Source organism: Octodon degus, unplaced genomic scaffold, assembly GCF_000260255.1.
Source record: "Octodon degus isolate 3935 unplaced genomic scaffold, OctDeg1.0 scaffold00035, whole genome shotgun sequence".
Taxonomy (NCBI): Eukaryota; Metazoa; Chordata; class Mammalia; order Rodentia; family Octodontidae; genus Octodon; species Octodon degus.
Genome location: NW_004524611.1, coordinates 3,139,342 through 3,160,969, shown reverse-complemented (window position 1 = coordinate 3,160,969; position 21,628 = coordinate 3,139,342). Strand labels below are relative to the sequence as shown.

The 21,628-nt window shown below is 46.8% G+C and overlaps 1 protein-coding gene across 1 annotated transcript in view; it reads left to right on the top strand.

Annotated features, from left to right (window-relative positions):
- Abca13 (ATP binding cassette subfamily A member 13) overlaps positions 1-21,375 on the top strand; it is a 448,352-nt gene extending 426,977 nt beyond the window's left edge. The window contains exons 59-62 of the mRNA XM_023714440.1: positions 1,736-1,828; positions 18,397-18,502; positions 19,778-19,915; positions 20,770-21,375. Of these exons, the coding sequence (XP_023570208.1) occupies positions 1,736-1,828; positions 18,397-18,502; positions 19,778-19,915; positions 20,770-20,868 (436 nt within the window). The 3' untranslated portion in view covers positions 20,869-21,375. The remainder of the gene's footprint in view (positions 1-1,735; positions 1,829-18,396; positions 18,503-19,777; positions 19,916-20,769) is intronic.
- The last annotated feature ends 253 nt before the right edge of the window (positions 21,376-21,628 follow it).

The following is a 21,628-nucleotide window of genomic DNA, read 5'->3' as shown; positions in this document are numbered from 1 at the left end:
GCTTAGGCAGACACAGGGACTGGGGTTTGATCCCTGGGCTGCCGTGACGGCCCCGCCCCCACGGCCCCTTGAGATGGTGACTGGGACTGGGCGTGGTCGTGAGCCTGTAATCCCAGAGCTTGGGAGGCTGAAAACAGGAAGATCACTATGAGTCCGATCTGTGTAGTGAGACCCTGTAGACCCTGTACCAAATACAAAAAAAAAAAAAAAAAAAAAAAAAAAAAAAAAAAAATCTTTTCTTTTTATCCCTGGAGATTAAAGCTGGCACTTCATAAATGTAAGACAATTGTTCCGATGCTAAATGACAGCCCTGGCCTCAGTTTGTTGAAATATTTATGTATCACCTTGCTGTGCTTTCCCCCACTGCTATGAGTGCAGAGCTTTGCTGCGGGCTGTCCTGCATGTCCGTCTGTGTTTCTTGGGCAGGATCTTCCCACCGTGAGATCACCCACATGTGGAAGGCACGAGCTGCTCGCGTGGCGCTGTCCTTTGTCCCAGTGCTTTGGCCGGGTGACTCGCTAGTGCGCTGCCTGCTTTGAATTAGTTTAGTGGTGAAATAAATGTTAATGCTCATCAGGGCTGTCCTCGCTCACGGTTCTCAGTGTTTTCCTCCTTCTCACTAAGTAACTTGAAGGACGTGCTTTATAATTACTTTAACTTTCCTCATGGAGGTTATGGAATTTTATGGGTATTATGCCATACGTGCATTATTGTAACTTATGACTCATATTATTAGATCAATACCATAAATTATAAGTCTTTATAACATAGTCTACATTAAAATAATATTTAAGCTATAATTTGAATTATAGTTAGAAATTAAAATGTTATTTATAGCATTCTATTTTATACTATATTATGTACTTTTATTAAAATATAACATTTTACATATGAATTTATTACACATTTTCATACTTATACTAATACTGTATTTTATATGTATAATATAGTATGATGTTATTTTATATTGCACTAATTTTCATAGTATATTTTCCTACTTTTAAAATATGTACAGTTTTCCTTTTCTTCTCTTCTATAGATTTAAGGTTTCACTTATGGCTGTTACTCCTTCCGTGATAAGATTAGTCACCTTTTTGTTAAAATCATTGTTTTTTACTTTGTACTTTTGTCTGTGCTGAGTGGTTCTCGCCTACACGTTTCGTTCCTAGCCTTCCTGGTACATGGAAATGTTCGCAGGGTTTAATTGTGTAATTGGCCACTGACTTACTTTTCTCTTTGCTGGGACAAAATACCCAACACTCAGAGTTCCAGGAGGGAAGGTTTATTTGGCTCACAGTTTGCAGAGGGTTTGGTGGGTAATCCGTTGGCTCCAAGGCAGTGCGGCATGGCAGACGGAAGGGCAAGCCAGCAAGGCGCCCCACAGTGTCTTTCTGCCCTTTTTATACTCTAGCCAGCCTGCTGGGTTTAGGGCGGCGCCCAGCCCATCAGAGGACCACACACCTTAACCCCAGGGGGGTACACCCTGCATCCAGCCACCTCTGAAAGAGTCCCACCTATGACAGCACGAGGCTTTGGGAGGACACCTAGAGATATCCAAATGAATTTTATGAACTTTGGAAGCATTTTATTTGGCTTTCGTCCAGTTTTTATATTAAAAAATTCCCAGTTTGCCTGATGCTTTTTTTGCCTGCTTTTAATTTTTCCAGTTTGCGTCCAGGCTCCTGCCCTCCGGCTGTGGTTCACTTCCTGCTTTCTTTTCTCCCCTCCCTCCCAGCATGGAAGAGTGTGAGGCCCTTTGCACCAGACTGGCCATCATCGTGGACGGCCGTTTCCAGTGTCTCGGCTCCCCTCAGCACATTAAAGACCGGTATGTTGAGCTTCCTTTTGTGTAAGTTTCCTCCCAAACCACAGCATGATGCAGTACTATCGCTAGAGCTGCTCTGGGGACAGTTCAAGCCAGTCGGTTACCTCCTGATGTCCAACAGGAGGAGAAGGCCCAGAGACGCTGAGGAGGATGCTCAAAAACTGTCACTAGTGAGTCACCTGCCCAGAGGTTTCCAGAAATTTTCCCTAAACCGTGTTGCTCTGTTTCCCCTGGGCCTCGTTGTGGTAACGCTGGTGAGGATGAGAATCTGAAGGCGGGGTCCAGACACACGCAGGAACAGCAGTGCCCTTCCTGCCTTCCAAGGGCCTTCTGCACAGGGAGCCCCGCTACAGCCCTCCAGCGCGCGCCAGACGTCCTGCCACACGCAGCGCCGTACTTAGAGGCCTCTGTCTGTGGAGGAGTGTAAGAGAGACTGCGATTCTATCTTTCACCTGGGCTAGTGAAAGAATAAAGGTTTTGCTTTCCTGTGCTCATGAACTGTTTTTCTTTCTCCCAGAATAATGATCTCTTTGTGCCTTTTTCCATTTACTTTTTGGAAGCTTAATGATTTTGTTATCAATTTCTCTGAACGTTTTTATGTCCTGTTGTAACTATTTTAGAGTTGCCTGAATGATTTTCTAATTTCCTTTAATTTGGTGTTGGACGATACTTTTTATAGAGAGTAATTTAGTCATTATGTTGATAAATCTTTTTCTTTTCAATGAATTCAGAGCTATAAAGGTTAAAATTCTCCAGGAGAGAGATCTCATAAATAAATATATAGAGTCTGCCAAAAGATCTCTACCTGCTTCAGGAAAAGAAAAATAGTACCTAGTGTGAAGCTGGTGGCATCACTGTGGACAGCTCTTCAAATCACAGAGACCCAAGATAACTTGTTATCTCATGATATCTTTATAAATTCAGTATTAAAATGTTTATACGAGGTTTTCTTTTCCTGAAAATAATCAGTTCTTGGCTTGAAATGATAATTGGGAATAAATATTACATTTCTAGGGGCTAAGGGTTAGGCAAAATAGTGTTGGGACAGCAAGCTTCATTGTTGTTTTCTCCTGTTTAAAAATCCTGAAATAAACGTATGAGGACGTGCATCCACAATAGTGAGGTAAGAAATACAGGGTGGTTCCTCAGGGGACATGTATAGGGTCCTGCACTCACAAGGTTCAGCTACCTATGAAAACCTGTTCTCAGTACACACTCTGCTTGTCTTTAATAAGTGTTGTCAAAAGAAAAATAATGTCTCACTCTCTAACCTTTATGAATGTGCTCATAAAACTTTATAGCCCACTCCTGATTGTGCAAGATTTATGCTAGAAGTTAGTGACTGGCTTTCACTGGGTTGGCCACTGTGGGCCGCAAGAGCCAGCAGGACAAAGTGGCTGGGCAGAGTGACCCTCCGGTGGGTGTGGTCTGTGGGCTGCACAGTGTGTCCACTTTCAATTTTGCCAGATTTGGTCACCCTGCCCAGCAACTTGGGCTTATGGTTCATTTGTTTCCTGGCCATAAGGACATCTAGGAAATGTAGACCTTAAATGGGGCAGTTAGCCACTAAAATAAAATCAGCTTTCTGTTTGGAAAATGGATTTTGCGTGGGTTTCCTGCAGTGGGGCTCATTCTCTAGATTGGGTCATCAAGTCAAGGATGCTGTTAGGATGAACAGAGCCTCCAAAGCTTTGAGGAGAGTCATATGATGTGGAATAGTCCTGTGTGTACGAGAGCTTCATAAGTGCACGTGTGCACATGTGTGTGTGTGTGTGTGTGTGTGTGTGTGTGTGTAGACAAATGATCTAAGGAGGGTGGAGGTACAGAGCTGGCTATCTGATAGCCAATCTCTTCTTTTTTTAAATTTTTTTTTATTTGTGCATTTTTAAAAAAGTTTTACTGAGAAAGAAATAGCAGTGAGACAGTTGCAAAACAGGTTAGCAGGACAGTTACAGTAATTAATACAGTGCATATTGTTGTCTTCATAGTAGTTATTCATAGTACAAGATACAGATGTGATTTCTTGTCTATAAACACTAGTAGTACAACTCTTCTCATTTATGTATTTGGTACAGGGTCTCACTACGCAGCTCAGACTCATAGTGATCTTCCTGCTTTCAGCCTCCCCAGCGCTGGGATCACAGGCGTGTGCCACCATGTCCAGACTCAGCCACTGGCTCAGTGTGCACTGGGGACAGGGCCAGCACAACATGTGGGATCAGGGATTGAGCGCTGTTCCCTGTGCTTGCCGCGCCAGTCTCTCCTGATGTCCCAGTTTTGTCCAGGCAATTAATTAGCCAGGCATTCCCTACTCCTTGGCTTTTCAGACCTTGGGCTTGCTCAGAAAGTCTGGTAGCTCCTGGGACACTCATAGCCCGGCGTCAGCTGTATACTGTACCACGTATTTCTCTGCCCTTTCAAGAGACTTATGCAGGAGGTTGAAGCAGGAGGCCTGGGCCGAACGCTCTGAGCACGGGAAGATGGGGTGGGTTCCAACACACAGAGCTTCTGGTTTGAAGTGTGCTTGGTGGTTTTTGGATTTGGAAAAGACTTTTAAAAAAGCTGTTTATTGACAAACACAACAAAGCTTTAAGTAGTCTAAGGGAAATCTTAAGGTTAGTAGTATTTTGATTTCTTTGACCTGTCAAACATGAACCTTTGGGAGGATGAGCACAGCGGGAATGCATTTCAAAGGATGTCAGCCTAGAGATGTTACTTAGCTGTTTAACTTAAAGTATCAAGACTCATCTGCAAGTTTTTTTGCTGGCTTTTTTTCTGAAAAATGAAAGACTAACGATGTTTGAATTCTCAAGTTACGACAGTCTGGATAGCTACAAATTAATATGTCACCTTATGTGACACCATCTGCTCCCTCGTGACAACTTTAATTTACTACTTCTACAACACAGTGCCATAAACACAGGGGCTGAGATCAAGATGATATCATCAATAATAAACTGGCCCATTTAAGAATGAAACCAATAACTCAATAGGTTTATGTCATTTTCCCAGATGGGGTGGAGGGCATTTGTACACGGGCCCATGGCATCGAGTTGGGAGTGATCTGCTGCTCGGTCCTATTTTTCAGCATTGTACTTTGCTTTAAAGCATCCTATAATGCCCCTGCTGCCACTCACCCTTGAGTTAATTCTGTGCATTAGAAATAGTTTTATTAAGAGAGAGAGCATGCTGTTGACAGAGCTCTGAATCCTCAGGATATCTCCACCCCAGCTGATGTGTATAATTTGTCATCTCGTTTGTTTTCCCAACATCATGTTGCAGGAACAAAATTAATGCTGTTCTAACATAATTACCTGGGAAGAGATTTAGACTCTCATGCCCTGCTCATGCTGGGGATGGCGGTCGGGAGCCTCTGGTCTTGGAAATTCAGATCATGAGCAGTGTCCCCCAGAGCTGTCACTTAACCAAAGGGGAACGCTGCTTTCATTTCTTAGTATTGTATTTTCTCTTGAAAATAAGCAGATTGCTTCTCACCCACGGCGAGCTCAGGGAAGAGATGTGCCGGAGACTGCTTCCTTTTTAGATGGATGGGCTTTGTCCCTGGGGACTCAGTCACATCAACATTCCAGGGCGCACGATCACATTTGTTCACTGCTGTGGTGAGAGGTGATGAAGACGCGATTCCTCATCTCAGTAAAATCGTGGTGGAGCATGAGACAGGCACACGCCAGTGCACACACGTAGTGTGGTCATTGTCCTACGTGGACGTCACACGGCATGGGGTACTTTTTCACATCAGCAAATGCCACTGAATGTTCATGGGATGCCAGGGATTGAATGAGGAAGATGGGCTGAGTCCTGTAAGAACTGAGCTAGACACACAAATCAGAAATTACAGCAGAAAGACTGGAAGTGCCAGGAGAAAATGTTAATGCACACGAGATAGGAAATTAAAGAAGGAAGTGTGCATACCCAGGGCCTTAGGGTAAGGAGTGGCCCAGTGGCTTCCTGGACAAGGGAGAATTTAAACCAAGAATGCACATTAGCTGTGAATGCATTAGAAAGAGAGGTGTGGCAGAAATAATCAAGTTCTGCTTAAGAACAGCTTGACTGTGGTGGGGTAGAAGCTGAATATTGGGACCTTCACCGTAATTTTTGGATTAATTTTCAAAATTGGAGGTTATAGTTCTATGGTAAAGAAAAGGAGGAACAAGGAGAGCCCAGTGAGTGGACGCTTTACCAGATGATTTTGTTCTGTAGCTGGAAGTTAAATAAGACAAAACTAAATAGAGAAAACAGTGTGTGTGTGTGTAGGGTGTGCTGGCCAAAGAATACAACTTTGCAACTGGCTAATCTGGGACTTACGAAGACAAAGAACCTGGGAGCTTGGAGCATGGAAAGACAGTGGTCATTGGAGAAATGGAGATGTTGTTGGGGCAGTGAGCATGAGGAGGGCTGTGAGCCTTGGGAGGAACTGGAGAAATGCTGGGAGGAAGTAGAGGATGCTGGGAGAAACTGGGGGCTGCTGGGAGGAACTAGAGTATTCTGGGAGGAACTGGGGGCTGCTGGGATGGAGTAGAGGATACTGGGAGAAACTGGGGGCTGCTGGGAGGAACTCGAGTATTCTGGGAGGAACTGGGGGCTGCTGGGATGAAGTAGAGGATGCTGGGAGGAACTAGGGGCTGCTGGGAGGAATTAGAGGATGCTGAGAGGAACTGGGGAGCTGCTGGGATAGTTCATGATGAAGAAGAGCTTGTTGTAGTTGTGCACTGAGTGTTGTCCATTGTGGCAAGAGACAGAGAGGAAATCCAAAGATGGGATAGCTGCTGCCTTCAAAAGCCAAATTCATTACCTCTTAGCGCCAGTGCCTAAAAGCTCTGCAGTGGGGTGAACTGAGCTTAGCTTTGTTCTGTTGCATTTGTGACAAGCCCCACTTAGCACGGGATGTTCTGCAGTGCGGCAGTTCCATGCTATGATGGCTAGCACTCTGGATTCTCAGTCCAGAACGTGCCCCAATTGTTTCTATATAGCATCTCCTTCCACCTTGGTGACATGTGCGACTGCACCCAGCAGAGACCAAGATCTGAGCAAGCGGGACACCTGCCCACCAAGCTGCAGTTGGACAAAATCTGGACTCCCCCATTTCTTGCCTCTGAGCTGCTAGTCTTTCCCTAACATTACTGGTGGCCTCAGCTGGCCTTACCTTTCCTTATGGAAGGGAACAGCGCTGTTCCAAGTGGTGTCGTAAGTGCTCAGTGGTGAAAGCTACGAACTTCTGCTGCTCGACTTCCTGTTTGTTCACTGAGAAAACAGGGCGTCTTCTAGTGTAATAGTCTAGCATCCTCTCTGCAAGCCTGCACGGCTTGAAGAGACAGAAGAGATGTAGAATCTGAAAGACAATTAGTACCATTTTCTTCAAAGGGGGTGGGAGGAGTCCATGTTTCATAGGCTCTGGAAAAGCAATGGTGGAGCACCCTGGCCCTGTTTCTGCCGGAAGGTGTTGGGCCTCCTTTCTTCCTTTACTGTCTGGTTCTTCACCAAGAGAGATGCTGGTTCCATCGCTCAGTCCTGTGTTCCGCTGTCACTGTGTAAGAGTCCTCAAGCATCCTCTCTCCCTTTGCACAGAAGCAGGATCCTGCTCAGCGGCTAGCAAGGCAGCGACCTGGAGACAGCACTGTGCTTCCTGATGCCCGGGATGCAGTGGAAGGACAGGCGTCTATGGCTGGGGAGGTGGGTGGAAGATTTGCCCAAAGAGGCACGTGTTTTCTCTGCCCCTCTTTTCCCAATCACTTAGCTACAGATGTTGTGCTTAGAGATGAAGTAGCCTGGCCGGCCAGATAGCTCAGTGGATTAAAGCGCCTGCAAGCAGGTGCAGGGGCCAGGGGTTCAATGCCTGGGCCTGCTGTGCTAACCCCACTCCCTGGGGCCTGCCGAGATGGCAACTGAGACTGAGCGTGGGAGCATATACTGTAATCCCATATCTTGGGAGGCTGTAAACAGGCAGATCACTACGAGTCTGATCTTGCCCAGGCTGGGATCAAATTTGTGGTCTTCCTGCCTCAGCCTCCCAGAGCACTAGGATGACAGGCGTTCACCTCCATACCTGACTGTAGTATTTGGGCTGTGTATATCCCATATGCTCAAAGGTACATGAACTAGTGAAGAAGTTAATGGATGCGTGTGAAGCCCCCAGCATGCAGCTGAAGGAAAGCCCTTCTCAGGTTGCTGTGGGTAGGCGTGCACAGGAATTGGACCCTCCCCAGCCCCACTGTTGCCCAACACCCTTCTGGGCCAAGAGGATCACAGCATCAGGGTGACCAGGCCCAGGGGCACAAGTGTTGTTCAAGGCTCTCATCTGACCTGCACCTGCCAGGGGCTCTTGAGCCAAGCCAAGTCACACAGCTGTCCCTGAGGGGAAGAGCAGGTCGGTGGTCCCACCCACGGTGGGAGATTAGCCCCTGGGTGCCTGCACGGGGCATGACTAGTAGAGGAAGTCAGGACTTCGGGCGGGGATGGACTCCTGCCGACCTCCAACCGTTCTGTCGCTGATTTGGAAACTGCGGGCATCTTTCTGTTTGTTTGTTGTTAGCAGCTTAATTGAGATGTATTTCACATATGATAGTGCTCACCTATGGGAACTGCATCATTTGGTGGGTTTTTGTGTGTCGACGGATGTAGAATCCGGTGGGTTTTATTGTAGTGGCAAATATGTGCTACCACCTGCAAGTGGACGTGTAGAGCGTCTCTACCAGTCCAGAAAGGAGCTTCATCGTTTCAGCTGTCTCTCCTGTCTTCTCCTTTTCTCCACTCTAAGCCAGGGTAAATCATCTTTCCATCCTCTAGATTTCCTCTTGTTGGTGTTTCACAGGAATGGAGACAAAGGACTTCTTTCACTTAGGGTGGAGCTGTAAGTTGGTCCACGTTGTAGCAGGTCTCAGCATTCTGTTTCTCTCTGCAGCTGAATAATGTGCATTTTATTTACGCACTCATAGACAGCTGGTCATCAGGAATAAGTTTCCTGTAAGCATCCACGTAGAGGAAGGAAGGGAAAAGGGTGAAAAAGGTAAGTCAGTGTGCTATCAGTGGCTCTTAGTTCACGGAAAAGGAAGGCTTGTGCTACTATCGGTTGGGGAGGTTTATGTCTTGTACTCCGAGTCAGTACTTTGAAGTATGCAAGGTATTAAGGACTGTTAGTCTCCTATGATTTTGTTGTGAAATTCTGTTTTACCTTTTTTTCCATTTTAAAAAAAACCCCTGTACAATCTTCCATGTAGACATGCCTTCTTCTCTTTCGGACACATAGTGGGGACTGAAATTTGAGCACTACAGGGCTCTATGAATTTTTTAAAACTTATAGAGCATAGGCTTTGCATAGCTTTCATTAACTGCAATGCTAACATTTTATTCAATTTATGCTATTGGAAAAGGAATTATTTTCTTAATTATATTCTTGGATTTTTCATCGCAAGTGTATAGAAGTACCATTCCTTTTTTTGTGTATTGATCTTGGGGATTTTAACCTTGCTGTACTTTGTTTATTAGTTTTAAGCTCAGAGTATTTCTTAGGATTTCTACATAGGCAGGCATGCCTTTGGGAAAAAGGGATGGCTTCACTCCTTTCTTTTTTTATCTTTTATTTTTATTTTTTATTTTATTAATTTTATTGAGAAAGAAACAGCAATGAGACAGTTTCAAAACAGGTTAGTAGGACAGTTACAATAATCAATACATTGCATATTGTTGTCTTCATAGTAGTTCTTCAGAGTACAAGATGCAGACATGATATCTTGTCTAAACACCATTAGTACAAAATCTTTCTTCTCATTGAACTAAGAGAAAGCTGTGTATCTATCCTATTTTGTATATACATGCATATATATATATATATATATTTACTACAAAACGGACCTTCATTTGTATCCCCTTTTTTGTTTATTTTGTCAGAGATGGGCATTCCATTGCCATTCAAATATTGTAGGTGCATGAATTCAGCAAAACAATCCAATATGGTCCAGTAGTCCATGATAGTAGTGGGTTATCCACAGAACTGGCAATATCAGAAGTTGTTGACTTGAGCCTTTTATAGCTCAGCATATTAATATGGCTTTACTTTTTATACCTCATGTTTATACTTTTCTGCTGGACGATTAAGACCTATATATACAAAAAATGTAACTTTTGTATCTAACAAGGTCAGTCAAATCCCTCAGGATTTACCCTGAAACCATGTACAGAAGTTTGTAGCTCTTTTGTCAGTGTCAGCTGGCCAAGTAGCTCAGTGGGTTAAAGTGTCTGCTTAGACACAGGGGCCAGGAGCTCCATCCGGGGGCCTGCCATGCCAGCCCGCCCCCAGGGCACGCTGAGATGGTGATGGAGACTGGGCGTGGTGGCGTGCAGCTGTAATCCCAGCACTTGGGAGGCTGTAAACAGAAGGATCACTACAAGTCCCATTTATGCAGTGAGACCCTGTACACCCTGTCCTAAATACAACAACAACAACAAATTTAGAGAGTTCCCACCTTTCTTTTCAACCTGGATGCCTTTTATTTCTTTCCCTTTCCTTTTTGCCTCAGCTAGAACTTGGAGTGGAGTGCTGAGTGGAAGTTATAGCAGAACCATGTGTACTGAAGAAAGTGCAGTCCCCGGGCCCAGGGCTGCGAGGGGTCAGCTCCAGGGAGCTCGGTGCTCACCCGACTCCCCAGCAGTGCCGAGCCCTGAACCCCATGTCCTGCACTCTCCTCCTCTCCAGTCACAGCTGTGACAGGTTATAGAAGAGACCCGGGAGGAGATGAGCAACAGCAACGAGTGCGAATTAGAGAACTTACGACAATATTATAATAAAATATACTTAAAATATACAAATTGTTTATTTCTAGATGTTTCCATTTAGTATTTTCGCACTGCAGTTGACTATGCATCACTGAGCCCTTGGGAAGCAAACCATGAACTAGGACAGCTCATTTATGCAGAGCCTTCCTCAGAACATTAGGTTTCTTGTGGGGTTTGAGATAATAAACCAAGATGAGGGTAAATCTCAGTTGATTGTGATATATAGGTTTTTTTCCTTTTGACACAAATGGGCTTGGCTTGTTAGTATTTTGTTGAAAGTGTTGTGTCCATATTCTTAAGAGATATCACTCTATCGTGTCTTTTCCTTTTGCTTTATTTTCCCTTGTGGAGTTTTGTCTGGTTTTATTAATGTAGTCATACTGACCTGACAGAAAGCCTTTAGAAGTGCCTCTTCTATGTTTTAGAGAGTTGTGAAGATTTGTGTAATATTCTGAATCATTGGTAGGGTTCACTGGTGAAGCCATTCGGGGTGGCTTAGTCTTTTGAGATCAGTGACCCTGATCCTTCCATTTCTGACTCTAACAGTGTGAGTCCTCTCTCTTTTCTTCTTGGTCAGTACAGCTGAGTGTCTGTCACTGTTGCTTTTTTTTTTAAATAACTGTATTCCATATGGTATCCCAGGTTCTATAGCCAGTTTTAATTTCATTAATTTTCTTTTTTGGTTCTGTAACTTCTTGATCTTACTGGTTTTCATTTTAGTTTTGATTACTTCTCTTCGCTTTGGAGTTAACTGGCTTCTGTTCTGGGGTCTCTTAAGGAGTCAGTGCAGGTGACTGTTTCATGAGCCTTGCTCTGTTTTAGCAGAAGCATTATCGCTCACTCTGCAAGCTTTCCCTTGTACTGTGTCAGCTGCAGCAGTAAGCTGTGGGATTCTGTCTTGTCTTCCATTCATCTAGAAGTTGGTAAGTTTCCTGGTGGCTACCAACTCATTCCTTGTACACCTAGCTGATACGATTCACTGATTTCTCCAACGTTTGCAGCAATACCATTGGCATAAATTTCTCTACAGGTCAGTCTGGTCAAATTCAAGCTCCTTTCCAGGGCTAATTTCCAGGAACGGGGGGTGGGATGTGTTGTGATCATGGGTGGCCTCTTCCCTGATGTCTCCCCAGCTTCTCTGTGGCAGACTGTAGGGCTTGTAGCTTAGCCTGTATCTCCCCTGGGCCTCTCTCCACCGCAGTTATGAAAGAAACCTTACTTACATTTGAACTTCTCTGCACACTGGTGTGAGCATGTCAGTTCTTTGGGGAGACATCAGCTGTTTTCTGTTGTATATCTTGCTTCACCTCCAAGGTGGCGTCTTTTTGCTGGACCAGGAGTGGGAACGCCTTCATGGCTCTCTCTGAGAGGCCCCGAAGCTCACTAGCAATGCGTGTTGGAGGGGCAGCACTGCCCCACGGATTTCTCTCAAACCTTTTTTGCCCAGTGGAGAGAGGGCTTTGAGTGATCCGGGCTGCCTCAGTGGTCACGTTGACTTCAAGGAAGAGGCAGCTGTCTCTCGGTGCCAGGTCCAGTGAGTCATGTGGACAACGGAGGACACAGTGGCATTTTTTTAGTTGAAAAAAAATAGCCATCAACGTTTTGACTTCATTCAGGACATAAAGGCAGTCTGGAAAAGACCCTCGGAAAGAGGCCATCCAGAGCTGCCCCAGAAAGTGGGGAGCACAGCCAGCTAAGTGTGGACTAAGTGAGGGGGGAGCTCCGGGGCGTGAGGACCCATGAGCTTCACTGTAGTAACCTTTTTTTGCATGTAAGCACTCACCACATGTTTGACCACACCTTGGATAATTTTGCCTGCCTGCCACAGAACCCGCACTGCCCCCCAACTCTGGAAGCTCTTTGCAGAGTCCCCAATTCTGTTATCACAGATGGTGGCTGCACAGGTGTGCCGGCCTTCAGCCTTCTCATTTCCTGAACGGCGCTTTCTTCCTGCCTCTCACCCACCGAGGAGTACGGGCTTCTCCACAGGTGCCAGAAGGCCGGTGGCCATGGCTGCGTGCATGGTGCGCCTTCCCAGTACATTCCTGGGCTCGCCGGGCACAGACTGGAGAGAGGTAGCTGTGTCAGACCCCACTGCCTCTCCAGGAGACAGCATGACTCCTGCTTGCACTCCAGGAGTGCCCAGCCCAGAGGGTGGGAGCTGGAAACTTTCCTTCTGCCAAATCCTCCTCTGCCCTGAGAACTGTGTCATCCAGAATTGATGGGGACTCTGACCACAGAATAGCTGCTGTCTTTGATAATCAGGCTTTTGATTTTTTGGTTTAAGGAATGGGCCCAATTTGCAGCCATTTTCCATCAGGGCTGTGGCCTGGGACTGAGGTTTGGGGTGTCTGTTGGGCTGGAGAATGCGGGGTGCTGAGAGCTGCTGGGAGCGCGGCCGGCCTGTCCTTTCTGCTCGTGACGCTTCCTGCTGAGCTGCACAGCTGCTTGGAGAAATTGTTCTGTGGTCTACTGTGGACTCTCCTGCGCAGGAGGCGCAGCACAGATGCGTGTGCTTTCATTTTGCTTCTCTCATCAGAAATCACGAATTTCATTTCCACAACAAAGAAGCATTAGGAGTCTCTCAGGGCTTTGGGCAGCCGCCCACCATTCCACAGAGTGGATATCATGATGTCGGGATTCTGGCTTCGTGGGTGATCATCGTATGTGTGTGGCTGCTTCCTCCTAGAAGCGAAAGAAAAGGGGAGAAAACCCTCCTACATGTCACAGTTGAGAGATGTGGAAAAGCACTTTCATCATGTTGTCAGCCTCACAAGTTATCTTTCTCCTGGCAAGATTCTAGGGTGCTTCTGAAGTGAAGGAAGTACTCAGTGACTGGCGTGAGAGGCCACGGGAGGGCTGGGCCTCAGGGCTGTCACCTGGCCACCCTGCATGGAGGGGTCTCTGTGCTGCGGGACACGAATGACAATTGAGCTGAGGCTGCTTGCTTTTTTGTCCTTTGGACTGGGCTGAGCCCTCAGTCTTTCAAACAGTCCCTTCTGATTACTATAATGATGGAAAAGAAAAACAACAGCAAGAAGATATTTTGCTGTTTAAGAAATAGAGTGTTCTTGTTACATGAGCTCTTAATGATGATTTTGTTCATCTGTTGCTTTATCTGGTGGGAACTGGATGCCTAGAGGAGGGTTGGGGTCAGTGGCAGAAAAGCCTGCAGCCTTGACCTCTGGATGTTGTGCCCCAGCTGTTGAGGAGGTGCCAGACGCCTGGATGCACAGGACAAAATCATCTAACCCCAAGGTCAAGGCGTCTGGATCAGAGGAGGGCCAGGCCCAGCTGAGCACTGAATAAACACGCTGGATGGGTGGAGGAGAGGACAGAGGAGGGGACAGATGACGGAGAAGACAGAGGAGGAGGGTGGGCAGCAGGAAGTCAGAGTGGACCACTGGGTCATGTTAGAAACCCTGTGGACGGGGTGCAGGAGTTTGGCCTTTTCTGATGGCAACGTTGATGCAGGGTCTCAGTGCTGGATCTGTGTTGGTGGTGTCACTTAAGAAAGTGACTGCCTGTCGGTAAACCCAACACTCTGAGAGCTGAGGCAAGAGGAATACAAGTTCAAGCCCAACTTGGGCAAGTTAGAGATTTAGTAAGACCCTATCTTAAGGGGAAAAAATAAAACCTTTTTGCAAAGGACTAGGGATGTAATTCAGTGCAAAAGTCCTTGGTTCCTGTGGCTGTCATAAAAGGTCCTCCCCAAAGCAAAAGTGACTCCGCTGGCTACAGAGAAGACTTTCTGGGGAGATGAGTCGCACGACCCAGCTGCTGAAGCCTGTCATCTACCCCTCGGTCTTGTCTTTAAATTCAGAAGCGAATTGAGGCTCTTTTCAAGAATGAATTCTCTCCAGGAAGAATGCTGGTGCCAGCTGCCAAACACTGAGTTTCTAGAAATTAGTTGTCACTTGTCAAAAACTCTCCTTATGTTAGTGCTCTGGGTCTCTAGACCTCCCTGTTCTCATTTGCATAAGCAACGATTAGAAAGTTTTGCAAACTCAACTTAAGCCAAGGCCATGTCTTAGTGACAGGGATGTAGACAGCCCTGCTGGGTCCCAGGTCTGCCAGGAACAGGGAGAGCAACAGTGGGGAAACATCCCAGGCTCTTTAGGCCCTAGCATTTTGCATTGTGTGTGTGTGTGTGTGTGTGTGTGTGTGTGTGTGTGTGAGAGAGAGAGAGAGAGAGAGAGAGAGAGAGAGAGAGAGACAGACACAGACACAGACACAGACACAGACACAGACACAGACACAGACAGACAGAGGAAATGTCATCTGTTATGCGGAGCTTGTTGAAGACAATGAAAACAGCATGCTGATGTGACCATGGCAACAACAGAAGACAGTGGGAGTGGTCACTGCTAGGCCAGAGGCTGCTGGGAGCTGGAGCTTGTGTGAGCCTGGCTGGTGCTGGGATTGCACCTCCTGTGTGCCTGCAGTGAGCCTGACACAGTCTCCAGCCACCAAGAGACTCCGTCTTGCACGTGGACAGAGGAGGAAGAGGTAGGAATGCCAGAACCTCAGGGGTCAGCTGGCTTCCATGTGCTCAGCCCCACAGAGGTGGGCACGGTAGAGCTCCATCCTCTGTTCCGTCCCCTTGCAGAGCCTAGAAAATGACAAGGAAGCTTCTAGCACGGAGAAGCCAGCCATATCACTGGTCCTCCCTAGACATCTGCCTCCTGCCCAGCACTCAGAAGCTCTTCCCAGGGGCCACCCTCCTCCTCCTCCTCCTCCTCCTCTTGGTGCATCCCAAGGATACGCCATGGCCACTGAGTTAGCAAAGATGATGAGGTCACTGCAGCGCAGTCCATGGCAGAGGTGCCAGCCCACGAGGGGGATGCGAGCCCAGGAACCACCAGCTCCCGTGTTCCCAGAAGATGCCAAGGCAGATGTGCCTGACAGGAGCTCAGCATCTGTGCCTCTTCTCCCTGCGCTTTGCTCTGGGGTGAATGGGAAAGCTAGTTTGAAAGGTCTTTATGCTTGGGCATTTAAGGAGCAGGGCACCTCAGTGAACGTGTGTGTGTGTGTGTGTGTGTGTGTGTGTGTGAGAGAGAGAGAGAGAGAGAGAGAGAGAGAGAGAGAGAGACAGAGACAGAGACAGACACAGACACAGACACAGACACAGACAGACAGACAGACAGAGACAGAAACAGAAACGGAAGGAAGGGAGGGAGAGAGAGAATTCTTTATGTAGCACATGAGAAATAAGTGGGTATGCACAGAGACACCCAATAACTCTATTAGACATTTCACAAATTGTATTATCTTTATTTTACTTTATTTTTTCTAACATTTATTTATTTGGCCCAAGGTCTCACTACATAGCTAGACTTGTAGTCCTCCTCTTTTCTCAGCCTACCCAGCACTGGGATTACAGGTGTGCAACAGCATGCCCAGTCTTGGTGGCTGGCAGGGCATGGGGCCAGCATAGCATGCAGTACCTGGAATCAAACCCAGGTCCTTGCACTTGCCAGGCAGACGCTTAGACCCCCAAGCTATCTCTCAGGCCCAACAAATTGTATTATCTTAAATCTAAAATTAGCATCCATGCCAAGGACCATTCCAAACGTTGCACAAGGGTCAGTGCATTCTGGGCCCTGATGACCTTCCCGGTGGCTGCTGTCTTTGCCCTCATTCTCTACTTGAGGCAACTGAAATCAGAAACTTTTTTTTCCTGGGCCACACATCTTAGAAGTGGAGGAGACAGGTACCAGCAGGGCTGTGGAGATCTGTCATCTGCAGCGCCACCACTGCCTTGTGCCCCACTGTCAGGACTGTGAGGAATGAGGAGACCAGAAGCACCCCTCCACCCAGGAGGGCTCTCGCGGTGCACCTGCGGTGCTGCAGTGGCACAGCCCTTCACCCTGAAGCCGCCTCCAGGCTCCACACTAAAGCCGCTCCTACATGGGTGAAATATCCCACCCTTGAGAGGGTGTGCAGAAGGTGAAGTGGGATGAGCGGGGGTGACACGGCCACTGCTCTGGAGGAGACGAACAATGGCCGAATCCTCTCTGCATCCCCACGCAGCCTGCTGGCCTTCAGGTGTCTTTAGCGGCAGCTAAGTAGGAGCCCGAGAAAGGTCCCTCTCTGCATGCTCACACGCGGTGCTCACTGCCGCAGTGACTTCTCAGGCACGCGTCATCCCCAGCGGGCGGGATCCCGCTGGACCAGGCACCGACCGCAGGAGCTGCCATCTGACAGCCTGAAGTCAAGGCAGGAGATGTGGCCACAGGCTGTCTCGCGAGCAGCTTCGGTGACACTTACAGTGGTGATCTGGGGTCCGCAGAACCTGCTTGCAGTGTCGTAGGACTGAGGACCGCACAGAGCTTTCAAGATGCTCCAGATGCCAGTTTGTCTTGGTTAGTTTCACTTAGGGAAAATGTATTCTGGTACAACACACGATGTCACGCTTGGGTGCACTGTATGCTAATGGTTGTCTAAAGGCTTTGGCCATCCCACTTTCTCTCTTTGTTTTTTTCTTTCTTTCATTCGTTCGTTCATTTCTGTCAGCGTTAGGTACTAGATGTGGATCCCTGTAATATGACGCATGTACTTGGAAAGATGCATCCGTAAAGAAAACAGACTGAAGTTTCAGTCATCCTGGTTCTTTTAAGTATTTGTTTCTCACTGATTGGATCTTTATTAAGAGGCTGTAATGTGCCCAACATTGTTTTTTAATTTTATGTATTTAGCACAGAGTCTACAGGGTCTCACTACATAGACTGAACTCCTAGTGATCCTCCTGTTTTCAGCCTTCCAAGTGCTGGGATTACAGGTGTGTGCCACCACACCCAGTCTCAGAGTGCCCTGGGGCTGGGGCTGGTATGGCACTCAGGGGATCAAACCCCAGTGCCTACGTGTGCCTAAGCAGGCGCTTTAGTCCCCAATATCATCTTGGGTCCCATAGCACACAGTTTCTGGAGGCCTCAGACCTCCTTGAAGCAGAATGGCCTGAGGTTAGGGTTTGAATACAACATTGTACCATGGCTCTGGCAGACGCACAGTGACTGCCCTAAGGTCGGCTCCATCGGGGACGCGGCTCCCGGGTCAGGGGGAGACTTCACTTGCAGTCATGGGGCTGTCTACTGAGGCTGAATCTGAGTGCTGCCAGGAGAGTTCTGTTACATAACAGACGGAAACAAACATGATTTGTTTTAATAGTGTTTGTAAATAAGATATCGTGTCTGCATCTTGTACAACAAATAACCACTAGGAAGGCAGTATGCAGTGTGTTAATTTATGGAACTGTCCTACCAATTTGATTTGAAACTGTCTCATTGCTACTTATTTCTCAATAAAATGGGAAAGAAAAAAAGCATGCCTGAGTAAATTAGGGGCGCGCCTCCTCTTGTCTACTCCAACTTCACTTCAATCCGTGGGACTTGGGTGTGGTGAGGCCAGCAGAGTTGCGTGTAGGGCTGCTTCCCAGTACAGGCTTTGCTTTCTCTTCCTCAGTGCTTGGCTTTGATTCCCAGTTTGCATTCCCACGGCTCCTCTTTTCTGCAAGATGGGGACCCCTGGGCTTGCTGCTTTCCTTTTAAGTTGAGTCCCTGTCTGTGACAACATACACAGACAACAGCAGCTGTGTCATTGACTTGGGATTAATTTCTCCAGTGTCATTCTAAGAATGCAAAAATCTCCAGGCATTTGGAGTAGTTACTGCTTTCTTTCTGCCTCTGCTGCAAATGGACTTGGAACCTGCCCATCCAAGGACAGCCCCCTATGTAATCGATCTGATTAACAACAAGCATGTTTTTATTTGGCTTGGCTCACAGGTTTGGTGCTGGCTACACGGTCAAAGTCTGGCTCTGCAAGGGAGAAAATCAACCGGGCCCTATTTCTGACTGCTTGAAACTCCACTTTCCAGGAATCCAGTTTAAGGTAATGCTGACATTCTGCTTCACCTCTGGGCTTTTAGCTGAGAGCATCTTGGGAATATATGTGCCCTGTTTAATTAATTAACTAATTTTTGTGGTCCTCAGTGTTGAATCCAGGGCCTTTGCACTGAGCTATATCTCCAGCCCTTTTGATTTTTAAAGTCAGGGCTTCATTAAATTATGACATTACTCAGGCTGTGCTTGAACTTGCAGTCATCCTACCTCTGCTAGTGGCCATCTTGGCCTTCTTATGAGGACCTGGACATCTTTCTTGACCTCCCCAAAGTGGCACAGATAGCTACTGTTCCTGGATGGGACAACAGAATGGCAAGTCTGCTTGGCCCTGTCTGGACTGCCCAAGGTTGACTTCGATTGTGAGTTCTCCACTCTGACCAATGTGTGCAGTGCTCATTTAGAAGAGTACAGAAGTTCATTTCTTCCATGCCTTTGCCTGGGTTTATGGGCTTGGAGTCTGAGCTTTATTCTGCAAGAACAGCCCTCTGCTTGGGAGCAGATTCCTCTTGCAACATCATGTGATCACGTGAGCGTGTGACAGAGCATCTTCCACACCTCCATCTGTGCAGACCTGCAGCAGTGAAGCTTGTGCGCATTTTAGTAGGGTGGTCTGCAGTCCATACGCACATTACACTTGGAGAAACACTCTCTGCAATTCCTTTGCCTAACTGTGTGATCCTGACTTCCCAAACTGGCAGGAGTTTAGCAAGTAGCTTTTCCCTATTTACTTCAACACCTGTTGGGTGAGATGCTATCATGGAAGAAGTGTGCTGTGAGGAACGCACTCACTCATGCTCCCATGCCCCGCCAAAACCAGCCCTAGGCAGCAGAAATCACCTCTTCCCGCTGGCTTCCATGAAAACAAGGAGCAGAACAGTGTTCCCCAGAGCTACTCCGTTGACGGTGAGGCCAGCTGGGAACTAAGCTTGTGTCCCAAGGTGCAGTTCGGGACAACTCCAGATATCTCTGCTGTGCCACGTTTGCTTTCTTCTTCTGGAACTTCTGAAAGCATTTCTGACCTTCAGCGAGGTCCTCCCTGTCACTGTAGCAATGTGGGAACGAGGAGCAGCATCAGCCAGGACAGCGCTGCTTACAAGCGTTGGCTGTGGACACGCAGAGCCAACCCGCACAGCTCACGGGGGCGTATGTGCGTGGTCTGAAAAGAAGTGTCTGAATGGAGTCAGAAAACGGAAGTCACGTGGTCAGCCTTGCTGAGTGATGTCTAGCTGTGTGGTACTCTGTTTCCTTTTGTCTTTGTTTCTAGGGACAGCGCCTTAATTTGCTGGAATATCATGTGCCAAAAAGATGGGGCTGCCTCGCTGACCTGTTCAGGGTTCTGGAGAACAACAAGACCTCCTTGCACGTCGGGCATTATGCCATCAGCGAGACCACTCTGGAGCAGGTATGGCACCCGGAGGGAGTCGGAAGGTTGCACGTGGGGCCTCCCGGGGCCAAATCCAGCAGAACTCAGAGCCACCCAGGTTTCATTTTCAGCTCATCTTTTCTTTTAATCAATCTTGTTCAGTTTTACAACATTCTGGTAAGGATGGCATGTTAGGAGGTGTGTTTATTGTATGCCCTAAACCCAATTTACATATTCAAGTATTTACATAGTCAAGTATTGAATATCTTGACTATGTAAATATGAATATCTTGAATTTGTAATTGTGTAAGTATTGAATGTCTTAATATGCAAATATTGGATGTCTGTTTATATATATATTTGATATCACATAATTGCTTACATACTTATGCATTTATAATGACTGTGGATATTCAGGAAGTTAAATCACGTCATCTTAGCTCTCCTTCAAAACTTACCCAGTCCCCAAAAGACTAGCTGGACTCCACCACAATTGAACAATAGCGATAGCTAAGTTTGGGGGAAACAAAGTACTTGGTTTACTTAGAGCATCAGAAATATAAAATTATATCCCAACTTCTTTCTACAATCATGCATAAGGTGCTTAGACTTCCCAGGAGATTTATTAATCCTGCTGTGGTATTTTCCATTGCTGGAGTGGAGTCTCCAGTGGACAGACCTGCTCATTGTGGTGGAGGAGACAATGGGATGAAGGTTTGATTTTGCCTTCCAGGACTTCCACAATTTTATGGAATTACAGAAAGATGCTGAGGGTATATTTATATCTTATTTGGTCCAACATACTGTTCAGAGACAGTCTCTGTCCTTAGGGTAGTGGGAGCTGAAGGCTGAGTGTTCTTAGAAATTCCATCTATTTTCTTTATTTCTTTTAGGTCTTCATCAGTTTTGCTAGTACTGAGCAGCAGAAAACTCTGCCCTCTACTGTGGAACTGCCCATGGAGGGCAGCCGCCTGTGTCAGCTGCCTGTGTAACCAGACCCTATTGTCCTGTTGCCTGTCCCACTCAAGCTTCAATAAACAAGTGCACCGAGAGGACCCAGAGGGTGTGTTCCTGGGAGTCAAGTCTTCTCGCCTTCATTGTCCATTTTGAAACTCTTTATTAATAACCTGCAAACCGAAAGGCCCTCCTTTTCCATAGACATCTGGCCAGCTCTTCTCCCCAGTAGAGACTCCTCTGCTGCCAAGCTGGGTGGGCACTGACTCCTTTGGGAGGAAGGCGTGAATGTGCAGACCGAGCCGAGGAGGCTTTCTGGTACACAGACCTGCTCCCACTTGGGCTTGCAAGGTTAACTTCGCCTTCTGGGACACAGAGCTGCCCCGACACGGTCAGCAAACTGTCCCAGCTTGCTCGTGTCGGTAGCGGCATCAGGGCTTGTTTTCTGCTTTTGCCATCTTTTATTAGGCATGCCCGTGTGTTTTTAAATAAGTAACAACTCGATTAAACGCAAACTTTTCCTAAGACTGGATGACATCATGTGTTATGACATGGGGAAGCTGCCATTGTTTTCATACAAAAAGCTTCTTTGAATTAAGAGTTAAAGAACATTTTTTGATCAATCTATTAGCACAAATGAAGAAATTGAACTAGTTATTAATGTGTCCTTTTTAATAGTTTTACCAGAATCTCACATAATTTATAATTTTATGGGATTATAGAAAGATACTGAGTGTAGATTTGTTTTTTATTTGGCTCAATAATTGCTTCTGTGTTCTTCCAAGCTCTGTGGCTTCT